This window comes from Macrobrachium rosenbergii, chromosome 27 (genome assembly GCF_040412425.1).
Source record: "Macrobrachium rosenbergii isolate ZJJX-2024 chromosome 27, ASM4041242v1, whole genome shotgun sequence".
In the NCBI taxonomy this organism is placed as follows: Eukaryota; Metazoa; Arthropoda; class Malacostraca; order Decapoda; family Palaemonidae; genus Macrobrachium; species Macrobrachium rosenbergii.
In genome coordinates, this window is record NC_089767.1 from 30531216 (window position 1) to 30556174 (window position 24959).

Below are 24959 nucleotides of genomic sequence, written 5' to 3' on the forward strand. Positions count from 1 at the left end.
CAAGGGATGTAGTTTTGTGGTGTTCAGGAAAGACAAAAAATGGCAGAAATGTTGGTTAGGCTAAGTTGGTTGAAATGTATGAAAGAACTAGGACAGCAGTGATAACATCTTGTTGCAAAATAGAAAAATCTGCAGTTTTTCCAGTGTTATTGGTGTGTCTTGGACCAATTTGACATCAAAACCGTCGGAAATTATTAATTTTTTGCTATTACCCTCAAGCCATCAGTCTAGGGGCATCATTGTAGGAACCAGGAGTTCGTGGGTGGGTTAACCACATAAAACGAGTAATTCAAGATTATTTTGAATGTCAGATTCGTTAGGTTAAGTTACACCTCAATTTATTTTAATTTATAGTGCCCTAGATTAGATTAGATGGGGGGTCCAGTGGGGCAAAGCCCTCCTAGCCAGGTAAGGACCCAGTGCCCTAGGTTAGGTTAAGTTAGCTCCCAACCCTATTTGTTTTAATTTATAGTGCCCTACGTTAGGTTAGGTGGAGGGTCTCCGCTCCCTGGCTAGAGAAGGACCAAGGTTAGGGTAGGTTAACAGCATCTTTGTATTCACTCAGTTTGTGTTTTCCACAAGATTTTTGGTATGTTTTGAACGCATCTGACCTCCAAAACCGTCGTAAATTACTGTACCGCTTCTGTTATTCCCCCACCCGAGAACTCCAGGTACCTACCAGGATGTTCCTAGACTGACAGCTGGTGTATTGGGGGGGGGTAACAAAAACTTAATAAATCCCAAAGGTTTCGAAGGTCAGATTGATCCAAAGCACATTAAAAGCCACAGGGAAAAACATCAACTTCACCTTCAAAGATAGAGAAATTAATTCGTAGATATCTAGACGAATCGTTTCTTTTGATCCCTCGTGGTTTTGGGAACCATTCAAACACAGATATATTAATTCGTAGATGTCGTGACGAATCGTTTCACTGGGATAGGACAAAGAAAAACGTCGACTGAAAAGATTCGAATTCTTTTATTGAAGAAAATAAAAACCTTTACAATAGAATACCCTTCTCCATGTATTGGATATCAAAGACAGAAGACAGATTATGACTGTACCAAAAAAAAAGAATGCAAAATGCCCAAAGGAATTATACTTCATTAAATCGTTATCCATTTCTGTACATCGCAATTTCTTACCGAAGAAAGTTGTATGGACTCCTTGATTTCATCATTTTTTTTTAAGTTAAAAATTTTACCAATGTAAAAACTCGCATGATTCTGAAGATGCAGTAAACAATGCGTAATGTATTTAGCTTGGAAAAGCATTGAATGCATATTTCATGCCGGTAACTTCACTGGCATACGATGGAAAATATATCCCTGATTTTACCAAGTAACTTTTCCACGTTCATCGATTAAAGTCGAATGAATTGTTATCAGTTAAAGGTATATAAATAAAAATAGGCAGTTATCAGTTTCATTTCTTAAAATGAAAGTGCACTTCAAACTAGCTCCGTTTCTTTCATCAAATACCATAAGGTTACATGTTCCAGATTTTACGCAACGCTAGACAGGGGGTAGCTTTTGTTTAGCAAGAAAAAAAAAAACAAGACACATTACACTCAAAACTATGTGGATAATATGGAATTCCCTCCACCGATACAGAAGTATATGACGTCGAACTGACCATATGTGACTTGGATATTGCCTCACAAAAATTATGGAATACAAAAACCCTAAGTAACACCGCCTGGTGTGGTTGAATTGCGTATGGCTAAAGACGACATTCACTCCCAGAAGAAGAGAATGCCAGTGTTTATATATATATATATATATATATATATATATATATATATATATATATATATATATATATATATTATTACCTTTCGACCTGTGATTTATCACCACGGTGTCTTGACTCAAATAGGGTCTTGTATAGTATTATTTTCTTTATTCTGGTGTCCGGTATGCTTTGAAGATTTGGTTCAGCGTATCTTATTTCTTTGGGTCGTTCCTTCTCGAGATTTATGCATGTATGGTCTGTGATGAAGAGAACATTGATTAGCATTTTGTATTTATTTTTAAAAAGTTTTATTTTCATTTTCTGACTTGTATATATTCATGTTTACACATCGTAAATGATTTGAGTGATACATGTGGATATGTAACTTCCCATTAGTAGAAAATTGTGAGAAAATAATTTTGAGCAATAAACGATGACAAATGTGTCATTTGACTTAGTGCTTGTAAACTGTATGGTATATTCCGTTTCGTATTGTTAAATTGTGGATTGTGAAAATAAATCGTAAATGAAGTGTGAAATGGTTACATTACTGATTGAGGACAGTAAAAAAAAAAAATAAAAAAATAAAGTTTTGAGGGTAAAATGAATCAAGGACGATGAATTACAGAATGATATATTCTAGTGCATGTATGCAATACGTATGCCTGCACAAAGTGAACTCGTACCTTGAACTCGTACCTTTGGTTGCAGTAATACATCTTGTTCATGGTGGATGATTCACGTTAGTTTCCTGCTGCCACTAGTATATTTGTGGAAGAAGAGGCTGTAATAAAAAGAAAATATCGATTTTTTAGTTGCCATTTTGGAATAAGAGCCAGTACCATGTATAAACCTCTTAATGTCGAGAAAATTCAATAAAACATTTCCACTTTTTTATTTGTGAAAGTGCTGTGTAAGTTGCATATTACAGATTCACTCCTGATATACCAATCATCTATAGTTTAAAGTTGTCGTATTTTGCAATAGCATTATTTTGTGAATCAATGTATAACTTACAGTATTATTTCGCTACATAATCTCATCAGGGAAATATTATCAAAATGTGAATGCAGAACCCAGTTCACTTACCTTCGCTGAAGATGCACTCTCGGCTGGCGTCAGCCAGAGGTGTTCCAGTGAGGATCAGGTTCACTTGAAGACATGGGACACCGCACAAAGTGAGCGACCTGTTGTTGGAAGACAGAAGATATGTTTTAGAAACAGTAACGTCTGGTGAATTAGATATTATCAGTGACGAAAAGCATGTAATCCATCCCACATGCTCTCTCTCTCTCTCTCTCTCTCTCTCTCTCTCTCTCTCTCTCTCTCTCGGGAACTCACAGAATTTGCAGAGACGTGAAGCTGGACAAGTCAATGGCCTGGTTTTGTGGGAACATCTCGCAAGTCGTATCAACGACGGTCAAATTTTTTACTACCTCGGGGTGGGGCAGTGTGGATAGATCAGCTGCAATCTGAAACGTCAAGTTTTTTTTATAGTTGGTAAATAATGCCTGCATTAGACATTATTATTCATCTAGATTCCATAGAACAAAGTATCCCACTATATACTGAATTATTACTGGAACTCCCGTTATGAAAATAATTGTATTGATTTAGAGTTGTAATTACGTTATTTGCGATATATGAGCCTGGACTCCGTAAGGTAGCTTTTTCTTTATATAAGCCTATACTCCATAAGGTAGCTTTTTCTTTATATAAACCTTTACTTCCTAAAGTAGCTTTTTCTTTATATAAACCTTTACTCCCTAAGGTATCTTTTTCTTCAACAGAGCTTAGTTTGGCTACACTATACTGGACTCACACCTAGGCCAAACGCAACGATGATTTATAAATTATAATCTTTGGAATAATGGTGTTTGCTGTGTTACAAGATTTTTATTGCGGCTAAAATATATCTGGATAGAACTAAACCCACAACACAGCCTTCTACTCACCCCGACAATAGCCAAAGCGTCGATACTTGCAATGTTTGCAAGACTTTGAAGCTCTCGTTCTTGCCACACTGTGCTCAGGGAATTCTTCGAATCGAGCATGAGGGCGGAGTGATCCAGAATAGACTGATCCAAAAGGGATCTTCGGCCGCTGGTTTGGAACACTGAACACACGTTTATCGAGGAGGCTATCGGGCAAGACTGAAATGCGAGAAGAAAGGTTAATAAGAACCCATTGTAACCTCCCTTTTAATTAACGAGTTTAATTGTGATAACTGTGAAGCGTTGTTGATGAGCCTGTCTTGGGGAAGTTTCCTTTACATGAGGCCATTTACGAGTTGTGTTATGAAACGTGAAGTGGCAGATATATATATATATATATATATATATATATATATATATATATATATATATATATATATATATATATATACATATATATATATATATATAGGATGGAATAGTAATAACAAAGGTTATCATCAAGATTCAACAATGATGAAATTTTGCTCTGCTGCCCCAAATGAAACCAAAATATCCAGGAGGAAAAAGTGAAAGAAATAATAAACAGTGCAACAACAACAATGACCAACTGACCGACACGATAACAATGACGCCCGTGGTGGAGGTCGGGTACGTAGGGAGTATGACGTTGGAAGGTGGCGGGAAGCATACAACGTAGCCTTTGACATGATTCTCATAACCGAACGAGAGACTTTTGGCGTCGATGGGGTACTGGGAGCAGTTGAAGTGGATGTACACGTAGAGGTTGGTACTCCTGGAGGAAGGAAGGTGACAGTTAATGCAAATGATGTAGATCTAGAGAACGGAGTCTCTATTGCAAGGAGTGAAGGAAGATTTATCACAGAAAAGAAAAGATGTCCATCAGCGAAATCTAGTGTATATTTTGAATTATCTCATATATATTTCAACTGATGGCTCTTGTTCATTTTTCTGATAGGATAACAGGCGGGAATCTTCCGTTTATACGTTGTGCTTTTATACTCCTTCAAACCTTATTGCGAACGTTTTTAACATTCGGAAAGGCTCAAACGCTATACTGATGGGACTTTATTTTTTATGTTGTGGACTCGACCGTGAGAATATATATACTGTATGTGTATATGTATATATATATATATATATATATATATATATATATATACTGATAGTTTTGCTTTCCTACACTAAGTTTTGCTTCTATACGTATATATATATATATATATATATATATATATATATATATATATATATATATATATATATATATATATATATATATATATATATATATATATATATATAAAAACTAAACTGTGTAGGAAGTGGCATGCATCACATAGCCTCCTTTTAAAGGCTACATACTAGAGACATAATAACCAAGCTTACGACTGGATACACCGTGAACTCCTAAAGAGCCAATAAAAGATCAATCAACTGTTACGTAACAATTAATGATCGTTTTTGCAATTATTTTCAAAGGAAAGTCGAAGTTACTTACGAAAAGTCGTGCACAGCGAAGAATTCCATGTCACAAGCTGTGCATATGTAGCATGTCAGGCAAATTCCTCCAGCTAACTGCAGAGACAGAAATAAAAAATATTAAGTTTTCTTTCCTTTGCACCACCTTAGGGGCTACAACACTTGATTTCATATGTAAAAATGAGTAGTGGAATATCTGTGTTACTCGATTAAAATGTATACATACGTTTACACACGAGCAGTAGTCATAACCAGGTTGTATATTGGCGCAAGCTGCGGGAACGAAGACATGAATAAATTAATAAAACAGTTCCGGAAATTATTATTATTATTATTATTATTATTATTATTATTATTATTATTATTATTATTATTATTCAGAAGATAAACCCAATTCATATGAACAAACCAACAGGGACCATTGATTTGAAATTCAAGCTTCCAAAGACTGTTATTATTATTATTATTATTATTATTATTATTATTATTATTATTATTATTATTATTATTATTATTATTATTCAGAAGATGAACCCTATTCGTATGGAACAAGCCAACAGGAACCATTGACTTGAAATTCAAGCTTCCAAAGAATATTATTATTATTATTATTATTATTATTATTATTATTATTATTATTATTATTATTCAAAAGATGAAGTCAGTTCATATGAACAAGCCAACAGGGACCATTGATTTGAAAGTCAAGCTTCCAAAGATTATTATTATTATTATTATTATTATTATTATTATTATTATTATTATTATTATTATTATTATTATTCAGAAGATGAACTCTATTCATATGGAACAAGCCAACAGGGACCATTGATTTGAAAGTCAAGCTTCCAAAGATTATTATTATTATTATTATTATTATTATTATTATTATTATTATTATTATTATTATTATTATTATTATTATTCAGAAGATGAACTCTATTCATATGGAGCAAGCCAACAGGGACCATTGATTTGACATTCAAGCTTCCAAAGATTACGGTGTTCATTAGAGAGAAGTCAGAGGAGGTATAGGGAAATATAGAAAAGTCTCACTTATTATAAAAGAAAAAAATTAATAACTAGATAAACAAATGTAAGTAAATTGCTAAAATGCAATGACAGTTGTATTAAGGTAGTAATGCATCGCATTAGTAAAGAATTAAAAACTCATGAGATACTTTAAAAAATATAACGCATGCGCACATATGCGTGCACATATATACATATTTTTTTCCCTCGAGGATTTCAAGTAATAGGTAGTGGGTCTAGAGCAGTGGTTCCCAACCTTTTTTTGGCCATGCCCCACCAAATCACCTCTAAAATCCTGATGGCCCCTGTGATGATGTATAATTCTTATTCTGTATTCACGTGGAGGAAGCCTAAAAGGCCATTAACTAAGTTTAAACATTCTCGAATTGCCCCCCTTAAAAATCAAATTAACCCCCTGGCTGGGCGTACGCCCCACGTTGGGAACCACTGGTCTAGAGAAAAATAGAGCAGCAACCATTGCCAAATCCTCCCTTTAACTGCTGACTAAGCACTAAAGGACGAAGTTCCTGTGCAGGAAATACCAGAACTTAGCCTCTTCACCAAAGGATCATCATCAATGTGTCATCCCCATTTGGAAGACAATTGGTTGGTAAAAAAAAAGAATTGGAAAGGGGTTTTGGAGATTGCTGATGAACCTTCCGTGTTGGTATATAAAGGTGCTAAGGTTGTGGCAGTTTTCTGCTAAGTGTGTGCATCCACAACTCAGCAACTGAAGAAAATAGGAGGCAGGTATATTTGTTGTTTTCTCCTGACCCATCCCCATTTGAACTTAAAAGTGAAAGAACCGAAAGGAATATTGAACAGAGGTGCAGTTAAATTATATATCAGTCCATAATAGAATGCCATGCACCTTTTCTTATAATTTTCAATAATTATGAACTAGTCCAAATTACCACCTCCGCGAAATCTAAATTTCATTATAAATCTATTCTATAAAATTATTGGAATTTGATTGTGAAATGAGTATTGTACTCAAATGTAATTATTCCCCTTTAATTCTTATCTGATAATGTATTCTTATAAAACAAAATTTCTACTCCATAAATGCAAGCATGTTTTATTTAGTACTAATACGTTGAAAACACATGTCAGGTACCACATTATGTCCGCCTGCTCCACCATTTAGTAATTAAGAATTGTATTTTGATTCTAAAACATGAGAAGAGTCATTTTCGTCAGAAAGTTCAAATCTTGACTCACATGTCACCACAGTCCTGACTGGCGGGAGTGTTGGTCTGACGGGACACCCAGGAGCGTAAGTCGTTGTTGTGCTTGTTGTTGTAGTCGACGTTGAAGTACTTGTGCTCGTTGTTGTTGTCGTCTTTTCGGGGGGATAAGCTGTAAAGAGAGAGATAAAACAACCAAGTTCATGAAATGCGCGGCTCGTCTCTGTTGTGCCTTTTTTGAACTGAAAGAAAGCCGGAGATGAACAATAACTCAGAAGCGTTCGCACTTCCCCATTCGATCCCATCCCACGGGAAAAGAGTAACTGGCATCTCATTCAAGCAATGGGTATTTTCTACGAGATATATTGAATAATATCATCATTTTAGTTGAATCTCAAAGCAGAAAACACACACACACACACACACTTACGGATTCCTGAAACAACGCAGGTAAATCCGGCCCGTCTGACAGCGGCGTCTGTCCTGAAAACAACCTTGATTCCTACGTCGTATTTCTTCCAAAATCCGTGGATTTGGCCGCAGCGTCTGATGAAGAAGAAGAAGAAAAATGTTACGCATGGTATTTGCTATGCTTCGATTCAAGGCTTTCTTTTATCCAGCTTGTCCTATTTATGGTCCAAGTACTCTTGTAATATTATGGGTTGAGGGAACACACAACAGTGTCAGACCTCGACGGTGGAACAACTACTAAATTATTTAGTGAAATCTGCTGTTGGTCCTATGGCCATTTGTGTTCCAAATAAAGGTTTTGGATTTTAATTTGAATTTGAATATCTTAGGAATGGAGGAACTCGAATAAAAAGGGTTGCGGGGAATCCTTCACCGCAATCTGGTTCCTTATCCATTTTAAAATTAGTCAGTGACTTGACACAGTCTGTGGCTCAGCAAATATATGTTAATAATTTTGTGAGATATCTTGTGGACTATCAGGAAGGCAGGCAAACAATCAAGTCTCGTCGATGGCCTTAATATTTGTATTAGTCTCATTTTTGTATCAAAATACCAGTGCAGATTTTATTAGATAATCAGTAAGAATAAACAAAGCTAATGAATATTGATATTTACGAAGTGTTAACATGATTTTGTAAATTTTTAACTTTTACCTGAAAATAAAATTTAAAAAATAAAGAGATAAACAGTTAACAACAAAAACTGCTTGTGCAAATCCGATATTTTACTTGAAAAATAAATATGAACATAGCAAAAAAATTACAAATTCCCACAACTATTTCCAAGTACTGGAAAGATGGACGGGCGCTGTCAAGCAGCACTCTACCTGATTCCTCGAATGAAAGGCTCCTTGAAAACACCAAACTTATCCTTGCGACATTTCCTTGACCACTGGATCCTGAAGAAGGGGCAGTTAATCACGATGTACTGGACATTGTTCCCCTTTTGGCAAAGAAAGAGAAGAACAAGGTTACAGCCAGATGCCTGAATTCTTATCTTAGGTCTAATTCAAGTGGTAGAGGACGAATCCTTCTCATAGGCCTAATTCAATAGAGAATTGTATGACTAAAACTACGACAGTGCTGTGAAGGAAAGCCCTCATTGCTCACACTTCATTACTTCACGTAATTTTGGTTGAAATTTTATGAATTGCATATTTTCAGATCTTTATAGCACTGACCATGACTTGGCCAAATTTTGCTCATTATGAAATGATACAGTTTACTAAAACTTACGGACTATAAAATCATCTCAAATAATTTTGATTACAAATTCATAAAACCCACAGTTTGATTTCAGCTTCAGTAAAACCAAAGGAAAAAGAAATATTTGTAAAGAATTCAGTCCCTCACCTTGTAGAACCACCATCTCCTGGCAAATCTGTTTGGGTAACGAGTCACTCCGAAACCGTCGTGGCTAACGATTGTGTACTGATTCCCGGACTCCACAGTCGTCGATGCACCTGGAAGAAGAGGGCTTTAAGAAACGGGTATCTTTCAAATGCGTATAAAGAAAAATAATGAAGAAGCGTGAGTGTCTTTTGTTATGCCGTCGAAATGTACACCTAATGAGTCTATGGCAATCCCCGTTCCAGAAATACTCAAAATACGGGACAATTCGGTGATGATTGTAGTACGTCCTAGTATTATCAGCTACTGACTGTCGTCATCTGAGCGAGAATATAGTAAAGATAATCAAGTGTACAGTAAACATGAGTGAATACCCTTTGTTATGCCGTCGAAATTTAGGCCTGAGAGCCTTAACATTCCCCTTTTCAATTGAAGTTTAACCAATGGGGGCACTACAGTGATTGTAATACGCCCTAGTATCGATCAGCTAATGATAGTCATCACTTGAGTGGAAATATAATAACGATAGTCATGTGTAAAGTGAACATGAGTGAGTGCCATTTGTTATACCGTCGAAATTTAGACCTAATGAGTCTAACAATCCCTTTGTCAGATATGTTCAACCCACTGGACACTTCGGTGATGATTTTCATACGTCCCGATATCCGTCACTTAATGAGAGTCATCGCCTGAGCGAAAGTATAGTGACGATAATCACGTGCAAAGTGAACGTCAATTACTGCGTTCAAAAAACGAAATTCGGACGAAAATCAATTATGATATTCTGCTGTCACGCTAACACCTGACCCATTTAGGCTCATCGGGCAAAAATTAGATTTCACTTCGCACCTGCATGTTGCACGCTATGCCTTTTTCCTAAATTCAAATTAAGTAACTTGTCAAAAATAAGCTGCCCTTGGAATTTATACTTGAATATGAACGTGGAATATTTTGTGTATATGAACACACACACATATATAGTATATATATATATATATATATATATATATATATATATATATATATATATATATATATATATATATATATATATATATATATATATATATATATATATATATATATATATATATATATATATATATATATATATATATATATATATATATATATATATATATATATATATGAAACCGTACAATATTCAAGTCCATTTAGTGTTACAAAGCTAAGCTCTCAACGTACAGTTAATGAAAAACTAAACACCAAAGTTTCATGTATAATGTTGTTTTGATAAAGTGTGTTGTTTCTTGCAAACGGCATGCTGTCAGTGAACTCGACCGATATATTGGCATTAAAAGGCCATTAAAGATGATAAAATGGAATTCCCTTACAGGTAAATATTAGACCGCATAGGTTACAATGTCTCAGCAAGATGGTTCGATCAATCGTCCCTTTTCTCATGGCATTACTGAGAAACAGGAGCGAAGTATTGTTTCTCAGTTTATAGACGCAGTGACGTTGTATGTTAGTCCTTCACAAACTTTTCAGAAAATTTATATAAAGCTGACTTAAATTCTCTCAGTCACCATTTTAATAAAATGTAATAATCATATATACAAATGGAAGAATGAAAATTTAAGCTGTGTTTGCGCGCGCTCGCATGTAGGCCTATGCATAAACCTTACGTACCAGGTAGAGCTGAGATGGTAGCCCTGGCTCCAGCTTCCTTCTTGATCTTCTCAAGTGCCTCCCTGGCTGCATTGATGTCCTCGATGTCCTGCTGAGTGAGTGTGTCGTCCTCCAGTTCGTCCTCGAAAGCTAACCCCTGGTCGTCGTTCAGGTCGTCCTCGTAGTGGATTCTGTCCTCTAGCTTACGCTCGGAGATGTCCACCTCAATGGCGTCTTCTATCAGTTTGTCTTCGGATCGTTTCTGGTCTTCTCTGGCTTTCAGTGGTTCTGCCCGGGCGGAATCCTCCAAGGCAGTCGCTACCTGGAACCATTCGTATGGATGTAACGTCTATTATTAATCTACTGTATATCGTTTAATTTTATTTTATTTTAATCTACATTTTATTTTGTTATATATAATCTACACCATTTCATTGTATTTCACTTAATTACATTTGGTTTTACGTTATTTAGTTACATTTCATCTCATTTTTGCTATATGCATTTCATTTTATTTTAATTAATAATCTTCTTCATTTTATTTTATTTAATCTACGTAATTTCATTGTATTTTATTATTGTCACTTTAACTGTTTTGAATGAAATTAGCAACAAGATGGGCAGGCGGATTTAACCGAGTTTCATTTGCCGAGTCGTCCTTTAATCCTTATCAGCCCTTATATAATTATGAATGATTCACCTTTTCAAAAAAATCATAATGGGAATATAGCATGAAATTAATCTGAAAATGTATCTAGACGTTAAAAACATCTTTTTAATCCTTCAGTGTCTAAAAGAAGACGCAAATAATCAGACTGAATTTAATTTGTTTAACTGATATATCACCAGCTGCATATTTTAAAATAATCGGAAACCACATTCCAGAAATGTACAGCAGACTGCCTAATTAAGCCTTTTAATGAGATGAATAATTAATAGTTCGTGCGCTCTTTCTCATTAAGGATTCCTAATTATATTTTTGATTTTTAGATGAGTTTGTGGTATGGAAAATATTAAATGGTTTTTGACGCGAAAGATCTAACCGATTCGGTACCAGACACATCGCTTAATTAATGACCTTTGAAAACATCTGGTGTCGCTTTCTTTTTTTTTTTTTTTTTATTCGTCTTCGAGAATGTTTTCAGACCACGCAACTAGCTTAATTTTTGTCTTTTCTTGAGTTACGTTCTGAGCGACTCCACGCTCTTCTAATTCGTTCTTGTATTTAGCGTGGGCGCCCGCAGCATATTTTCCAAGGGGGCCAAATCTTAATACATACATGGAAAGTTTCCGGTATCAAGCAGATTAACACTTTTGACCCATTGAACTAGCAGTATCAGCGCCTGCATTTCTTCAATGAATAAAGCAATTGTGCTTATATATATATATATATATATATATATATATATATATATATATATATATATATATATATATATATATATATATATATATATATATATATATATATATATATATATTAATTTTTCCAGGATTTCAGGGGGCGGGGAGCAAGTGCCCTCCCTTGCCCCTACGTGCGGCCGCCCATGTACATAGTATAGAATTATTGCGGAAAACGGCTTAGGACTGGAATTTATTTCAAGTGTAGATTTACCGTATCACGCTCCTTATGAATCTTCTTCTTTGTAAAACATTTTAAAGATTGAGCTCCTCGATGGTACTAAACGATCATGAGTCGTCAGATCAAGATAGCGTTCATTTCAGCATAGATCTATCACGTATTTAGATTCTCATCTCCAGCACCTCCTCCTCATTCTTATCCTCCTCCTCGTCGTCCTCCTTTCCTCCCTGTTTATTTTATTTTTACTCTCTTGCCCCGATATTAACTTATCGAGTCTCGTGTTTGCCAATAACGAGGAATGGAAAGTCCCTATATAATAATTCTACATTGATTTTGTCAGCCTCCGGGATTCACGGGCAATACTCGTATAAATAATAAATGACGCGTTTGTGGTAGTTCACTTTTTTAAACAACTCACTGGCATTCTCATGAATAGTCGGACAGGACAGACAGTCGAATGCTGACGTCGGACCTAGGCCTATAGGGAGTTAAAAGAAAGATAGAGGAAGAAAAAAAAGAGAGGTCCTTTACCCCAATAGAACCAATAAAATCACAGCAAACCGAAGCACGAAGTATAAACGCTTGGACGCCGGGCTATTTCAGAACACTTAAGACTAAAATTATTCCTCGTTAACCAAAACATATCCTCAACTTGATGTTGATGAGAAGGTCGTCAACCTACTTTTGAGTGAAAAAATAACCTTGAGTTGTTTGCCTCGTTCCAGTTTCTCAGTTATCGATAATGCATCGATCAAGGTTAACCGCCATGGCGGTTTTTACAACGTCACCGAAGTTTATTGTTGGTGATGCAAAGCTTTGTTAGCTAAAGTAAAACGTCTCGATATCAGTGCACACAAACGATGATTACAATATGTTAGGTTTTGTAGTGGAACCAGTATTTTGTTTATTCATGATTTAACAATCATAAGTGAGTTTTAACCAGAATTTTGGGCTTTGTCATTATGAACTTGCGTGCCTATACAGTTTCAAATACTACATTATCAGCTTGTTCTCTGACGAATCTATTTCGTTTTTTTTTTCTTTCTTTCTTTTTGTTTGTCCGAACCTGGTGAAAAATCCAGACAAATTATGGTAACTGACTTATAAATATTTTTTAATCAGATGCTTTCTAGCGACTGGTCACCTCTATTTTTTATTTCTGTAACTTTCTTTAGAGTAATTTGCCAAAGGTTTTGCTATATATATATATATATATATTATATATATATATATATATATATATATATATATATATATTATATATGTGTGTGTATGTATATATATATACAGTATATATATATGTATGTATGTATATATGTATATTAACATACATATATATATATATATATATATATATATATATATATATATATATATATTATATATATATATATATATACATACAGTATATCCTTCAGTCAGTCTATCCACCCTTCTGATTTTCAACAATTGTATCGGGATGAAGTTACTAGACCCACACCCTGTCCCTGGATGTTCAAGGGGCTCGTATACTGAAGGCATCTGACTTTCCTCAGCGGCAACCCTTACAAATGCTGACCAGAACCAGTGATATTTAACTTCACTGATCAAAGCATAAGCAAATACACTACAACTCTCAACAATTGTATGACATTCGTCCATTTCACGTTCCTTTCGTTTTACGACGGAATTAGTAAAAAAAAAAAAAAAAAAAAAAAGAAATTATGCGGAAAATCCTTGAAACGTTTGACTGCTCAAATCTTTAGCGTTTGTAACATCAACTAATGAAGATTGATTTTTAACTTTGAATACGCCTAATGCTCGTTGACTGAACATTAAGAAGCGGAAACATGATCTGAAACGTACGTTCAAACGTGGTGCTTCGTTAACGTCGAAATTATAATGACGGCTTCTAAGATCCTTATTTGACGGAGTCTGAAGAAAATTGACTCTTAAGTTTATACTGAAGAACTGGACGATATTTGGGCGAAAGTAGATCCGTCATGTAGTCACATACATTTAGAAAGCAACTCATACGCAAGCAAAATGTGAATAAGCTTCAGTACCTGCACTCGCGCATAGGAACATAGGAACATAAACACACACACATATATATTATACATTATATACATATAGTATATATATATATATATATATATATATATATATATATATATATATATATATATATATATATATATATATATATATATATATATATATATATATATATTAGACATTATATACATATATATATAGAGAGAGAGAGAGAGAGAGAAAGAGAGAGAGAGAGATTTCAGCATATCGATGTATTTGCATATAACGAAAGTTTCATTCCTTGGTTTAAATATGCACTTACGAGTGGAGTAAAAAGTTCATATATTTTCACGGTAAAGTGGTTTTGTTTATAAATTTGCTACGTGTTTCTTGTGTAAAGACATACATGCTCAACCGATCTTTTATTGGACCCTTTTCTTACCAGTATAGAAAGTTCTTTCTTTGTTTTGTCCTTGATGTATCCTCTCTCTCTCTCTCTCTCTCTCTCTCTCTCTCTCTCTCTCTCTCTCTCTCTCTCTCTGGTTTGGTTTCTCACTATGTCACGGTGATTTTTGCCTTCATCCACGCAAAGAACAAACTTTGTCAAAAGTAGCCGAAAATGAGTTGAGGTTTCATAATTTTTGTTCAGCTTAAGGAGTCTCTGGTTATATAAGACTTTTCTAAACAGCCGAACCTTCCAGGCACCAAGACCACAATGACTAGGTTTACTAGTGAGAAATGACATCAATAATGGAGTGTCCTTTTACCTAGAGTATGATTAATCCTTTCCATGAAATTGACAGTTGATTTTCAAAGGAACGTGACGGGGCATTGCTAACGAAATTAAACCCAGTCAGCGTATTGAAGAGAGTTAATGGATTTCGCTTTGTAAATAATGGCAAATGCGTATCTTGAAAGCAGGCAGGTCATATTATGCATGAAACACAGGCAAGGAGGAAATTTTTCTCATCAAAAGTGAATAGGACGGTCACATCAATCCGACTAACCGGAGTTCGTAACCTCAGTGGAGTATTTGCTTTTATTTGAATGAGACCAAAAATTTCTTTTGTTTCCCGAATGTTTATCTCCAGTTATCTTACAATATGGTTTGCTTAATCAGCAATAAGCAGTTAATGAACAGAAAAAAGTTGTCATGTATGTATATCGCTCTTTTTCTTTTATCCCTTAATCCTACCTATTTCAATTCAATCAGTTTAATTGCTTTACCAAACGAGAATTTATTTGTGTGATTCCGCATTGGTCTTTTGATACCTTCAGTTCATTGGATATATTTCTTCATGCCCACTTTACAGCTCTTGGGAACTAGAGAATGACGAGTTTACGTTAAGAAATAAGCCCCTAGATATTTACTGTGAAAGGATAAATGATATCGTAACTTAATATATTTTAGAGGGAGCAATGGTAGTAATTTGATTGAGAAAGTAAGATAGACAGAGGGATTACCAGGGGAAGAGCAGGAAAGGTAGACAGAGTGATGATAATGTATCTATAATGAAAAGTTGTGGTGAGAAATTTCATGATGAAACTAAACCCATTGTAAGAATATATATTTAGGAGTGTGGATGGTTTTTTGTAGAAGTGGGTCACAGGCAAGGTTGTGTCTCCATGTCTGTTTCATTTTAGACTGAATGACAAGAAAGAGTGGGTTGTGAATGGGTTGTGGAGTAACTGATGTTTCCATTTGATGGGAAGTTAATATGTGACGGTGAAAAGAAGCTACAGTGTCTGGTAAAAAGTTTTGAATTAAGAAAACTGGAAGCAGGTGTCCCCATAATTAGCGGTATAAGAATGTTTGGAAGTCAGGAAGATCGAGTAGCATAGTTGATAGAGATAAGAGAATAATGGAAGCAATTGCTTTTATAGGAAGTTAGGTGTAAATAGAGGATGATGGTAGAATGAGAGAAGAGGTTAATTACAGAAAGGAAGGCAACAAGATTTTTGAAGAAAATAGCGGTATGTGCGGATATGTGTGTAGATTTTTATATAATGTTTTTGCTAACAGAAGATTAGATTAATACCACAGCAGATAGTATCGCGTTTACCTGAAATCCAGCGCCTGCGATAGCAACTGTCATCCAGAGGAGAGAGACCGTCCTCAACGAAGACGATGGCATTCGGGGTCTCGTCAAGCTGTTCATGGTGCTTCGATCAGTTACTTCTGTACGATTTTAAGAACTTGAGCCCCGATCCAACCCAACGGAGCCGATTCCAGCGACCTCCTCCTGCGTTGGGCACCACTATCGGAATGCACGGAGACTCCAAGACTTACAAGGTTTAAGTGTCTTTAGGTTAGCTCCTCCCACTCGAGTCGTCCAACATCCAGCGACGCCATCCCCCCCACCCATCCCTATCCCCTGCCACAACGCCCCTCCGGTATACGCCTCTCCCTTAACTCCCCTCTCAACCGGGCGCCAACTTAAACCGAACATCTGTTGAGAAGAAGCCACGTATGAACGCCATTTATGGTCCGTAATTCCTTTTTTCGGATTTTTTTTTTTTCCTGTTTTGCGAGTGATCCCTGGACTGTGTAATGAAATGATCAGAGGTGACGTTAGTTAGCCGTCGATGATTCAACCGCCCTTAATGAGCCACTTGGTGTTTTTTGACGTGGATAATGAAGCACCTGACACGGCACTCACGAAAAGTTCGCTCGAATCTCATCAAAAGTGTCCTTGTGGGTTTTTGCAAGTTTTTTGAAGGAGGGGGAGGGGGAAGGGGAAGGGGGTGGGGTGAAATTCTAGTTCCTCAGCGCATTCCTTTTCCTTTACCGCTGGCGCCTGAATCAAGAACACCGAAGGTTCTTCTTCTTCTTGAAAAGTGCGGGGTAAAGGACCTATTCAAGAGATACTTGAGCATATTGATTAAATTTTAGTGAACACTTCCGTCAGCATTTTAGGGCAAAGGAGGTCACCATGTCAGTTTAATAATCATGATGGAGAGGTAGAATGTTACCGTAATGAGAAACAAAACGATTTGAGGGAATATAAGGAAATATATGAAACTGATAAGAGTACATTTCAGTTACTGATGAGAATTTAATAAATGGACAGAAGAAATTCAAGAGAACTTAGTGACATTATATATATACTATATATTATATATATATATATATATATATATATATATATATATATATATATATATATATATATATATATATATATATATAAATAATATTATGTATCCATATGTGTTTTTGTCTCATCCAGCCTTTGACCATACACTCTAACGTTCTATACAAGTATGCGGAAAAATAGCTATCTTGACGTGAGCTTTGGGGCGATACATAACATCCTTAGGGATAGAACTTGCCGTCTCGACCCTAGCCTTAAATAACCTTTATTTCTGACGGTATTGATTGAGTGACTAACAAATTTAAAGTTCTCTGACATCGGGGCGTTTTTTTTTTAAGTATTGGTAGGCAAATAAATAGCGTCAACATCGCCTCCAACGTTGCTTGATGCAAAGTGCCTCTTAAGTAGCCCTCGGCTGCCCAGATCTGGTGCACACTGGAGTCCAGCTGACACCATATCCTGAACATACTCCGTACTACTATCCCATCTAGGCCGACATATAGAATCTCGTTATTTCCCTTATGGTTTCTCGCTTACTCCTGCTGCCTGACTCTTACTATCCTTCTTGAAGCTATTTTCGAATAGATTTGATGTTTTGAATATAGCCTAGTTTCTTTGCATAATATATATATATATATATATATATATATATATATATATATATATATATATATATATATATATATATATATATATATATATATATATATATATACATATACATATATATATATACATATACATATATACATATACATATGCATATACATATATATATATATACATATACATATATATATATATACATATACATATATATATATATATATATACATATATATATATATATATATATATTGAGGATACTGAGGCTCCTCCTTTGCACTGCCTCTTCAGCCCATCTGTCCATCATTTTCTGTGTCTTCCTCTCTTTCACCTTCCGAATTATGCACTCATTTCACTATCATCCTCCATTCTTTCCACATGTCCAAACCATCGAAAAACAAATTGATCTATCCTCTCATGTACGCTAAACTTTTTCTCTATTTCTATGTATCTCTACCTTCCTCACCCGCTGAATTCTTCTTATGCCATATAGTCTACATAAATAGAATATATGGCATATTCAGCCCTTTTCTTTCATTACATGCTTTCATTTAACTTGACTTCTGCATCTGTTTGGGTGAAAAGTTGTGACTCAATTTTCGACTTGTTCCTTTCGTCCAGTGGACTTGAAATTTTGCATGGTTACTCAATCCTGGTGACAATACAACCTTACATGATCAGTACGTCAGTAGTGACCCACAGTGACCTCTCCCAGTATCTCAGGATTTGGATGAAAATCTTCGGATTTTTCATACTTTCTTTGACTCGGTAGAATAAGTTAATAACTCTACGGATTTTTCAAACCTTCATTGGCTCGACAGGATATCACGTTCAATTTCGTTAGCTACAATCATAAATCGGTTCCAATTTCTGTCAATACTAAAAAGTATAAAATAAAAAAATATAATAAAAATTTTAACGCGCTTTTATTTGCGCTCGGCACCCGCACCTCACTTTCATGAAGAAGACTCGTTATAACAATCCCTTCCTATGGAAAGAGAAACCCACAAGATTCTTGTGTATAACTTGTTTACTGGTAAATATTTACATATTACTTTGATCTCAGCACTTTCGGGTCCTAACTGTGACCCTTTTTCAAGAGATGAGGTAGTCAGGCTGGGTCAAGGCCCAGCAAGAATCTTGTGGGTTTCTCTTTCCATCTTCAGAAGAAAACTGAAAGAAGTTTTTGTTTAATCCCTTCATATATTTCAACGTTTGCTTCCTCAGACACTTCAGCTCCCTTCCACATATTTCCACATGCCCTGCTACCCACATATTTCCACATGCCCTGCTACCCACATTGCTTCAACTGTCCTGTGACTCACCCCTTCTGTCTTTACACCATCTTCTGTTACATTTACTTTCCCAGATACTCACACGAATCGACTGCTTCTGTTCGTCTACCATCATATCAAAGTTCATTGTTCTATCTCAGCGGTTTCCATTCGCCTTAAAAACTTTAATCTTCTTTACATTTACTTTCAGGTTCCTTCTGCCGTAAACAGCTTCAAATTCTGCAATGTCTATTCAGTATCCCAGATCAGTAATGTGTCATTTGCAAATACAAATCCATTGGTAACCCCATTTTTTTATCCTACAATGTTGCGCTGACATTGACTGTCATATCTCTAACTTCGTTCAGTACTCAGTCGATGGAGATATTAAACGCTCTTCTCTTTTCACATCGTAAAACAGGCTTTGCTTCCATAATAAAAGGTTTGAATTGCTCCAACTAAATCGCATTCTGTATCTAACATCCTCATCGCTCCACATTTCCATCTAGGAAAGTTTTATCAAAAGCTTTTTCTAGGTCCATAGTTTATTTCCTTTTACACACAAACCTCTCGTATAGGTGTTTCGTAACAAACATTTGATCCGTGTACGCTGTACTAACCCGTAATGTGAAACTGTTTTTAATTCCCTTTGCCAAATATACTTAGGAATCTTCTTTAAAAGCCATATGTTTCCAATATTCAGTTCCCTTTCGAAACACATTTTCACAATACTGTCCATTTTTCATTTACTTCAGGAATACAGGTCACTTTGTAGCGCCGGCATTTCTAATTCTCTAAACGAACCCAGGCACAGATGCAGACTATATGTATTTAGACCATTTTATTGTTATGTATACTGAACCCTATTTTGACAAGCGATTTATGCCGTAATTCACATTCGATGTCATTGGCGGTTGCTAAATAATTTCTAATATAGTGTCCACTGTTTCATTATGATAATTTCATTATCGTCGCATTATAACATATATTTTGTAATAGTTTTTACTTAGTCCTTGTATTCCATTAATATAGCATTATGTACTTATAACCATTTTTCCTGTATTTTTGGCTGAGAAAAAGAAAACCCTCATTGATTATTATTGATTATTGTTTTTATTACAGAAAATATTTTTTCAGAAACTCTTCCAATCCCAGAACAACAATGGCAATCTCTGTGCAAAATGTACAAATAAAAGACTGAGGTAATTAGATAAAAACAGTGTGAGGTCTGGTGCAATCTTTCTGCACACCAGAAGAATCGTTATTTCCAAACACCTACAGAATCTAAAGTAACTTACAAAACACTTTCGAAGTACAGATTCTAAGAAAAGGTCGCACAAACCACTCGCCAGAGAAAGAGTTGAGAGCTAGATAGGCATAAATCACTCATTACTCTTGGAGAGAGCAAGAATATTGATTTTTCTTTCTCTGTCACACACACAAACTGAGTATGTTTATCGCACACGTGACCTCTGCCCAAAAAGGGGTGGTGAGGACAAGTATCATGAATGTTAATGTTGTCCACCCTCTAAGAAGTGGCCTTGAATTTATAATGGTGACAGTTGACGGCTTACTTTTCGTCTTCTAAGATAAAGGAAGGAGAAAAAAGATATAGAGATGAGGATAATAAATAAAGATTGTGTATATGCGTGCATCACGCGTGTGCAAAAGCCCATGCGTCATGCTTCATATACAATGAACAACATTGTGAAAATTGTGTGATCATTTGAGCAGACCTCCAAAGCTCTTTCGGTGCCATGGCTGGGTAGTATGACACGTGTCGGTCTAACAAACAAAAAGGAGGATTTGTTCGTTAAAAGAAAAGCTGTACATCGCATAGGCATGAATGAAATGCTTGGAAGTCGTCCTTCTTTCTAAATAATTTTTCCTAAATTTTCTTCTCTGGGAAATGAGCAAACGTGAAGACACTGATCATCCATGTTTTATTGAGATATTCCACCGAATGGTTACAGAATGTCAAATTAAATTTCCAGTACCACATTTTGCAGCGCCAGTTGCACTTCAGTTCTACTTTTATAAACTCTTGATTTGTGCACCAGTGATCAGGCATTGCTTGTTTCCTGCAGATTTCTATGTTATACTTGATATCCACTGTGAATGAAAAATTGCTCCTTCGCAAGACGCCTGCCACAGTACTGCCAAACCTGGGGGAATTCCCCCAGATCTGGGGGAAATGGGGATCGTCTGGGGAAATTTGGCAAAAATTGTTGACAATCTGGGGGAATTAAGCAATGAGATGAATATATCGCTTAAATTACGTTATTTTTAAGAGATAGCCTACAGTTTTGAAATGGATGATAAATCATTTAAATATAAAATTCTCAACGAAGAATGGTACATACTATTTAGGAAATGAATGCAGTCGGGATTGCAAGCAACTTCCCAAATTTAGCACCGTCAGCTCAAGTGAATGAACTTGACGATCAGTGGAGAAGTTATCGGCTCACAGCTAAAGAGTTATCTATCGCAAGTGACAACACACCACAATACTGGTATAATTTACGTTCCAACAAAGATGGCATGGGCAATACCAAGTTTGCACTAATTTCTGAATTTATGACAAATCTATCGTGTTTACCACATTCCTCACCGTGTATAGGGCGCATATTTTCACAAGTGAACAACATTAAAACTAGGAAAACTAATTCATTAAAAGCACAAACAGTAGCTGATAGAATTTTGGCCAAACAATCAATCACGAAAAACAATTCAGACTGTACTAATTGGGAACCAAGCAAGGCATTAATTAGTGATGTAGAAAAGGGAATAACAAGTGCCAAGTACATTAAACGTATGAAAGAAAATAATATAACAATGAATTTAGAGGCAGAAGAAGAGCAGGAATAGCACTTGGATTAACCACTGATATGTAGGCCTAAACTTGATTAAAATGTACTTAATTTAACAATGTTATTTTTATTATGAATTTAGAGGCAAAAGAAGAGCAGGAATAACACTTGGATTAACCATTGATATGTAAACTTGATTAAAATATACTTCATTTAACTAAATGTTAGTTTTATTACAATCTGAGGGATTTTAGTTGAATCTGGGGAATTTTCACTGAGGTCCTAGGGGAAACTGAAAAATTTCATTGGCAGTCTGGTGACAACCACGGGTTCACGTCCACCGCCAATGCAACTAGTGTAGTTACCGAAATCTAATGCCCGAGTTATTTAAGTTTTACTAAATGCAGCGTTAAAACGCAGGTCAGTACTTAAGTGAGTTTATATTACCTATGTATGTATTGTCATTAAAGCCTCCATTTTATCATCTGCAAAACAGGGGCAAGGCAACAAGATCCTCGTGATGTGACGACGGTTCACTATCATAGTTCATTTTCGTAAATTTTATTATTTAGGATACCAATTTATAAAATAATCATATTGAGTTCTTTAGTTTATTGGAGATTACTTCAGTTTCATGAAAACGATTTGGATGCACTGCGTGCGTAAAGTGAAGACTACGAATATTATGGTGTCTTCGACGTATCTATATTTTGAAAGACCACAGTCCCTACTTGCTGTGTTACGTGACGTTACATTTTGTACAAATAAAACAAATTGCTATAAGGTATAGCAACAACTCATAAAATCATAATATGTTCACACGGATTTATGTAAAAATATCGGGAAAGACAAACTCTAATTACATAGTTTTCTACGATGGCAGTGTTCGTGTGGGGCATTCGGGTCATTTCGGCCGGAAGTCATTTAGGCCGTAAGCACGTTTACGTGCAAAATGGGCGCCGTGTTTAGTACCAGCCCCTTGGGAATGTACGTAAAACATGAAATAATAATGGTAAATACCATAAACATAACGGTAAATACCATAAACATAACGTCTTACATTGTTTTGGATGTTACGGCCTAAGTGACTTACGGCCGAAACGACCAGGACCGCGTGTGCGTGTCACTTCTCCCTCCATAGTATTTATACTCTGAGCATTTTATGGGTAGATTTCATAGAATTGTCATTAAATCTCGCTATCTGAAAATTTTTACGTAATAATGAAAACCTTCGTATATTTTAGTATAATTTTGAAAGTGTTTTTCAACCCAATTATAACCTGTTCAGACCCTTTGAATTGAAGACTTCCTTTGGAGTTTGGAATTCGTTTCCAGACGTTCCTCAGTATGTACGCTTCTACGGTGTTTTTTTATTTATAATTTATGACGTTTTTATATCATCCGCGCAGAGCCGTATAGCCTATTGAAACGGGATTAACCGTAAAATTAAATTTCTTATCTGTTAATTATATAATACAGTGTAGTTCCTGTCACAGTTCACGTGTAGAAAAGTTGGTCAGACAAGAACATGCTCAACCAGCTATTTGCTTGCAAACTGCAGATTCAACATCTTGGCACAGTTAGCTTAATTAAGAGCCCATCCTTAAAATTACCTAGTGAAACCCCAGGGTATAAAAAAAGGTACGTTCTTAAATCATGTTCGATTAAGGTCTTGAAATTTCAGGCCTAGCACAAGGTTTTAAGGCCTAGGCTGTATTTTTCATGATTTAACCTCTTATTACGACGTAGAATCAAATCGGAATTTTAATATATTTAAACTTAACCCATACTTAGATTTGTGCAAATAATAGGCCTTAACCCATAATTAGATTTGTGCAAGTAATAGGCTTATGGGCCAATATATACTTTATATGAGTTGGTAAAGGTTATGCTTAAGTATGAATGTGAAATAGTTGTGTTATGCTCATAATTTGATTCTAATTCATTTCCATTGAAAATGGGTGGTGAACCACAGGTGGAATCATGGTATATATATATATATATATATATATATATATATATATATATATATATATATATATATATATATATATATATATATATATATATATATATATATTTTCTTTCTTTCTTTTTTTTTTTTTTTTCTCACCTTCCTTAAGAACTAATGAGGTTGCCAGTCCAACTTACCAGGGATCTAAAGTTGGACCCCAAACCAACCAGCCCTAGGGTGCCATAAATCTTTAAATGGAATACAGAATACACAGGTGTTTCCTAATTGACATGGAACGGGGTGGGTAGCTGCTGTACTTTGCTCCTCTGTACCCCCCACCTAACCTAACATAACCCAACCCAAGGAATACACCATAAATTAAACAAAAATGCTATCTGCTTGCTCACATATCTTAGTTGGTTATAATAAGACACTTGATTCTAGCCTGCATCAAATTTGTTATTGGAAATGGTCAAATGATGAACTTTTGACTTTTTTCCTTAGAGAATAAGGGGGTCTGGTGATAAGTTTTGTATTTATCATTAAGGAAGTGAAAGTCCAGTGTCATTATTTTGAAGGTGTTCCTTTCTGAGTTCTTGGGCATTAGGGGGTTATAGATATTTCAATACTGTATGTGCTATTGAAGATCATGTATGGGAGCTTTTGTTTTCCTGTTACATGATATTATTTTACCTATATCTTTTTCAACAACTTAAAATCTCATACTCTTTTATGTTAGCTTACCCGGGTGTTTTTAGTTGTCAGCCATTTTTCAGGACAGT

General features: G+C 35.4%; 1 protein-coding gene across 2 annotated transcripts; it reads right to left on the bottom strand.

Moving 5' to 3' along the window:
- Positions 1 to 1835: 1835 nt before the first annotated feature.
- Positions 1836 to 16710, bottom strand: LOC136853535 (uncharacterized). 2 transcript variants are annotated; one of them, XR_010857491.1, is made up of 14 exons: positions 16502 to 16710; positions 10862 to 11162; positions 9212 to 9321; positions 8686 to 8801; positions 7819 to 7934; positions 7423 to 7560; positions 5396 to 5442; positions 5189 to 5265; positions 4285 to 4465; positions 3691 to 3888; positions 3077 to 3207; positions 2825 to 2922; positions 2422 to 2519; positions 1836 to 1992 (listed from the first exon to the last, which is right to left on the bottom strand). XR_010857491.1 is itself a non-coding variant. In XM_067129231.1 (14 exons), the coding sequence occupies exons 1-13, from the start codon at positions 16595 to 16597 to the stop codon at positions 2479 to 2481; spliced, it is 1650 nt and encodes a 549-aa protein (XP_066985332.1). In that variant the 5' UTR covers positions 16598 to 16710; the 3' UTR covers positions 1836 to 1992; positions 2435 to 2478. The 2 variants fall into 2 exon arrangements, 1 of the variants encoding a protein (XP_066985332.1); XM_067129231.1 differs by having other exon boundaries at positions 2435 to 2519.
- Between the last annotated feature and the right edge of the window lie 8249 nt (positions 16711 to 24959).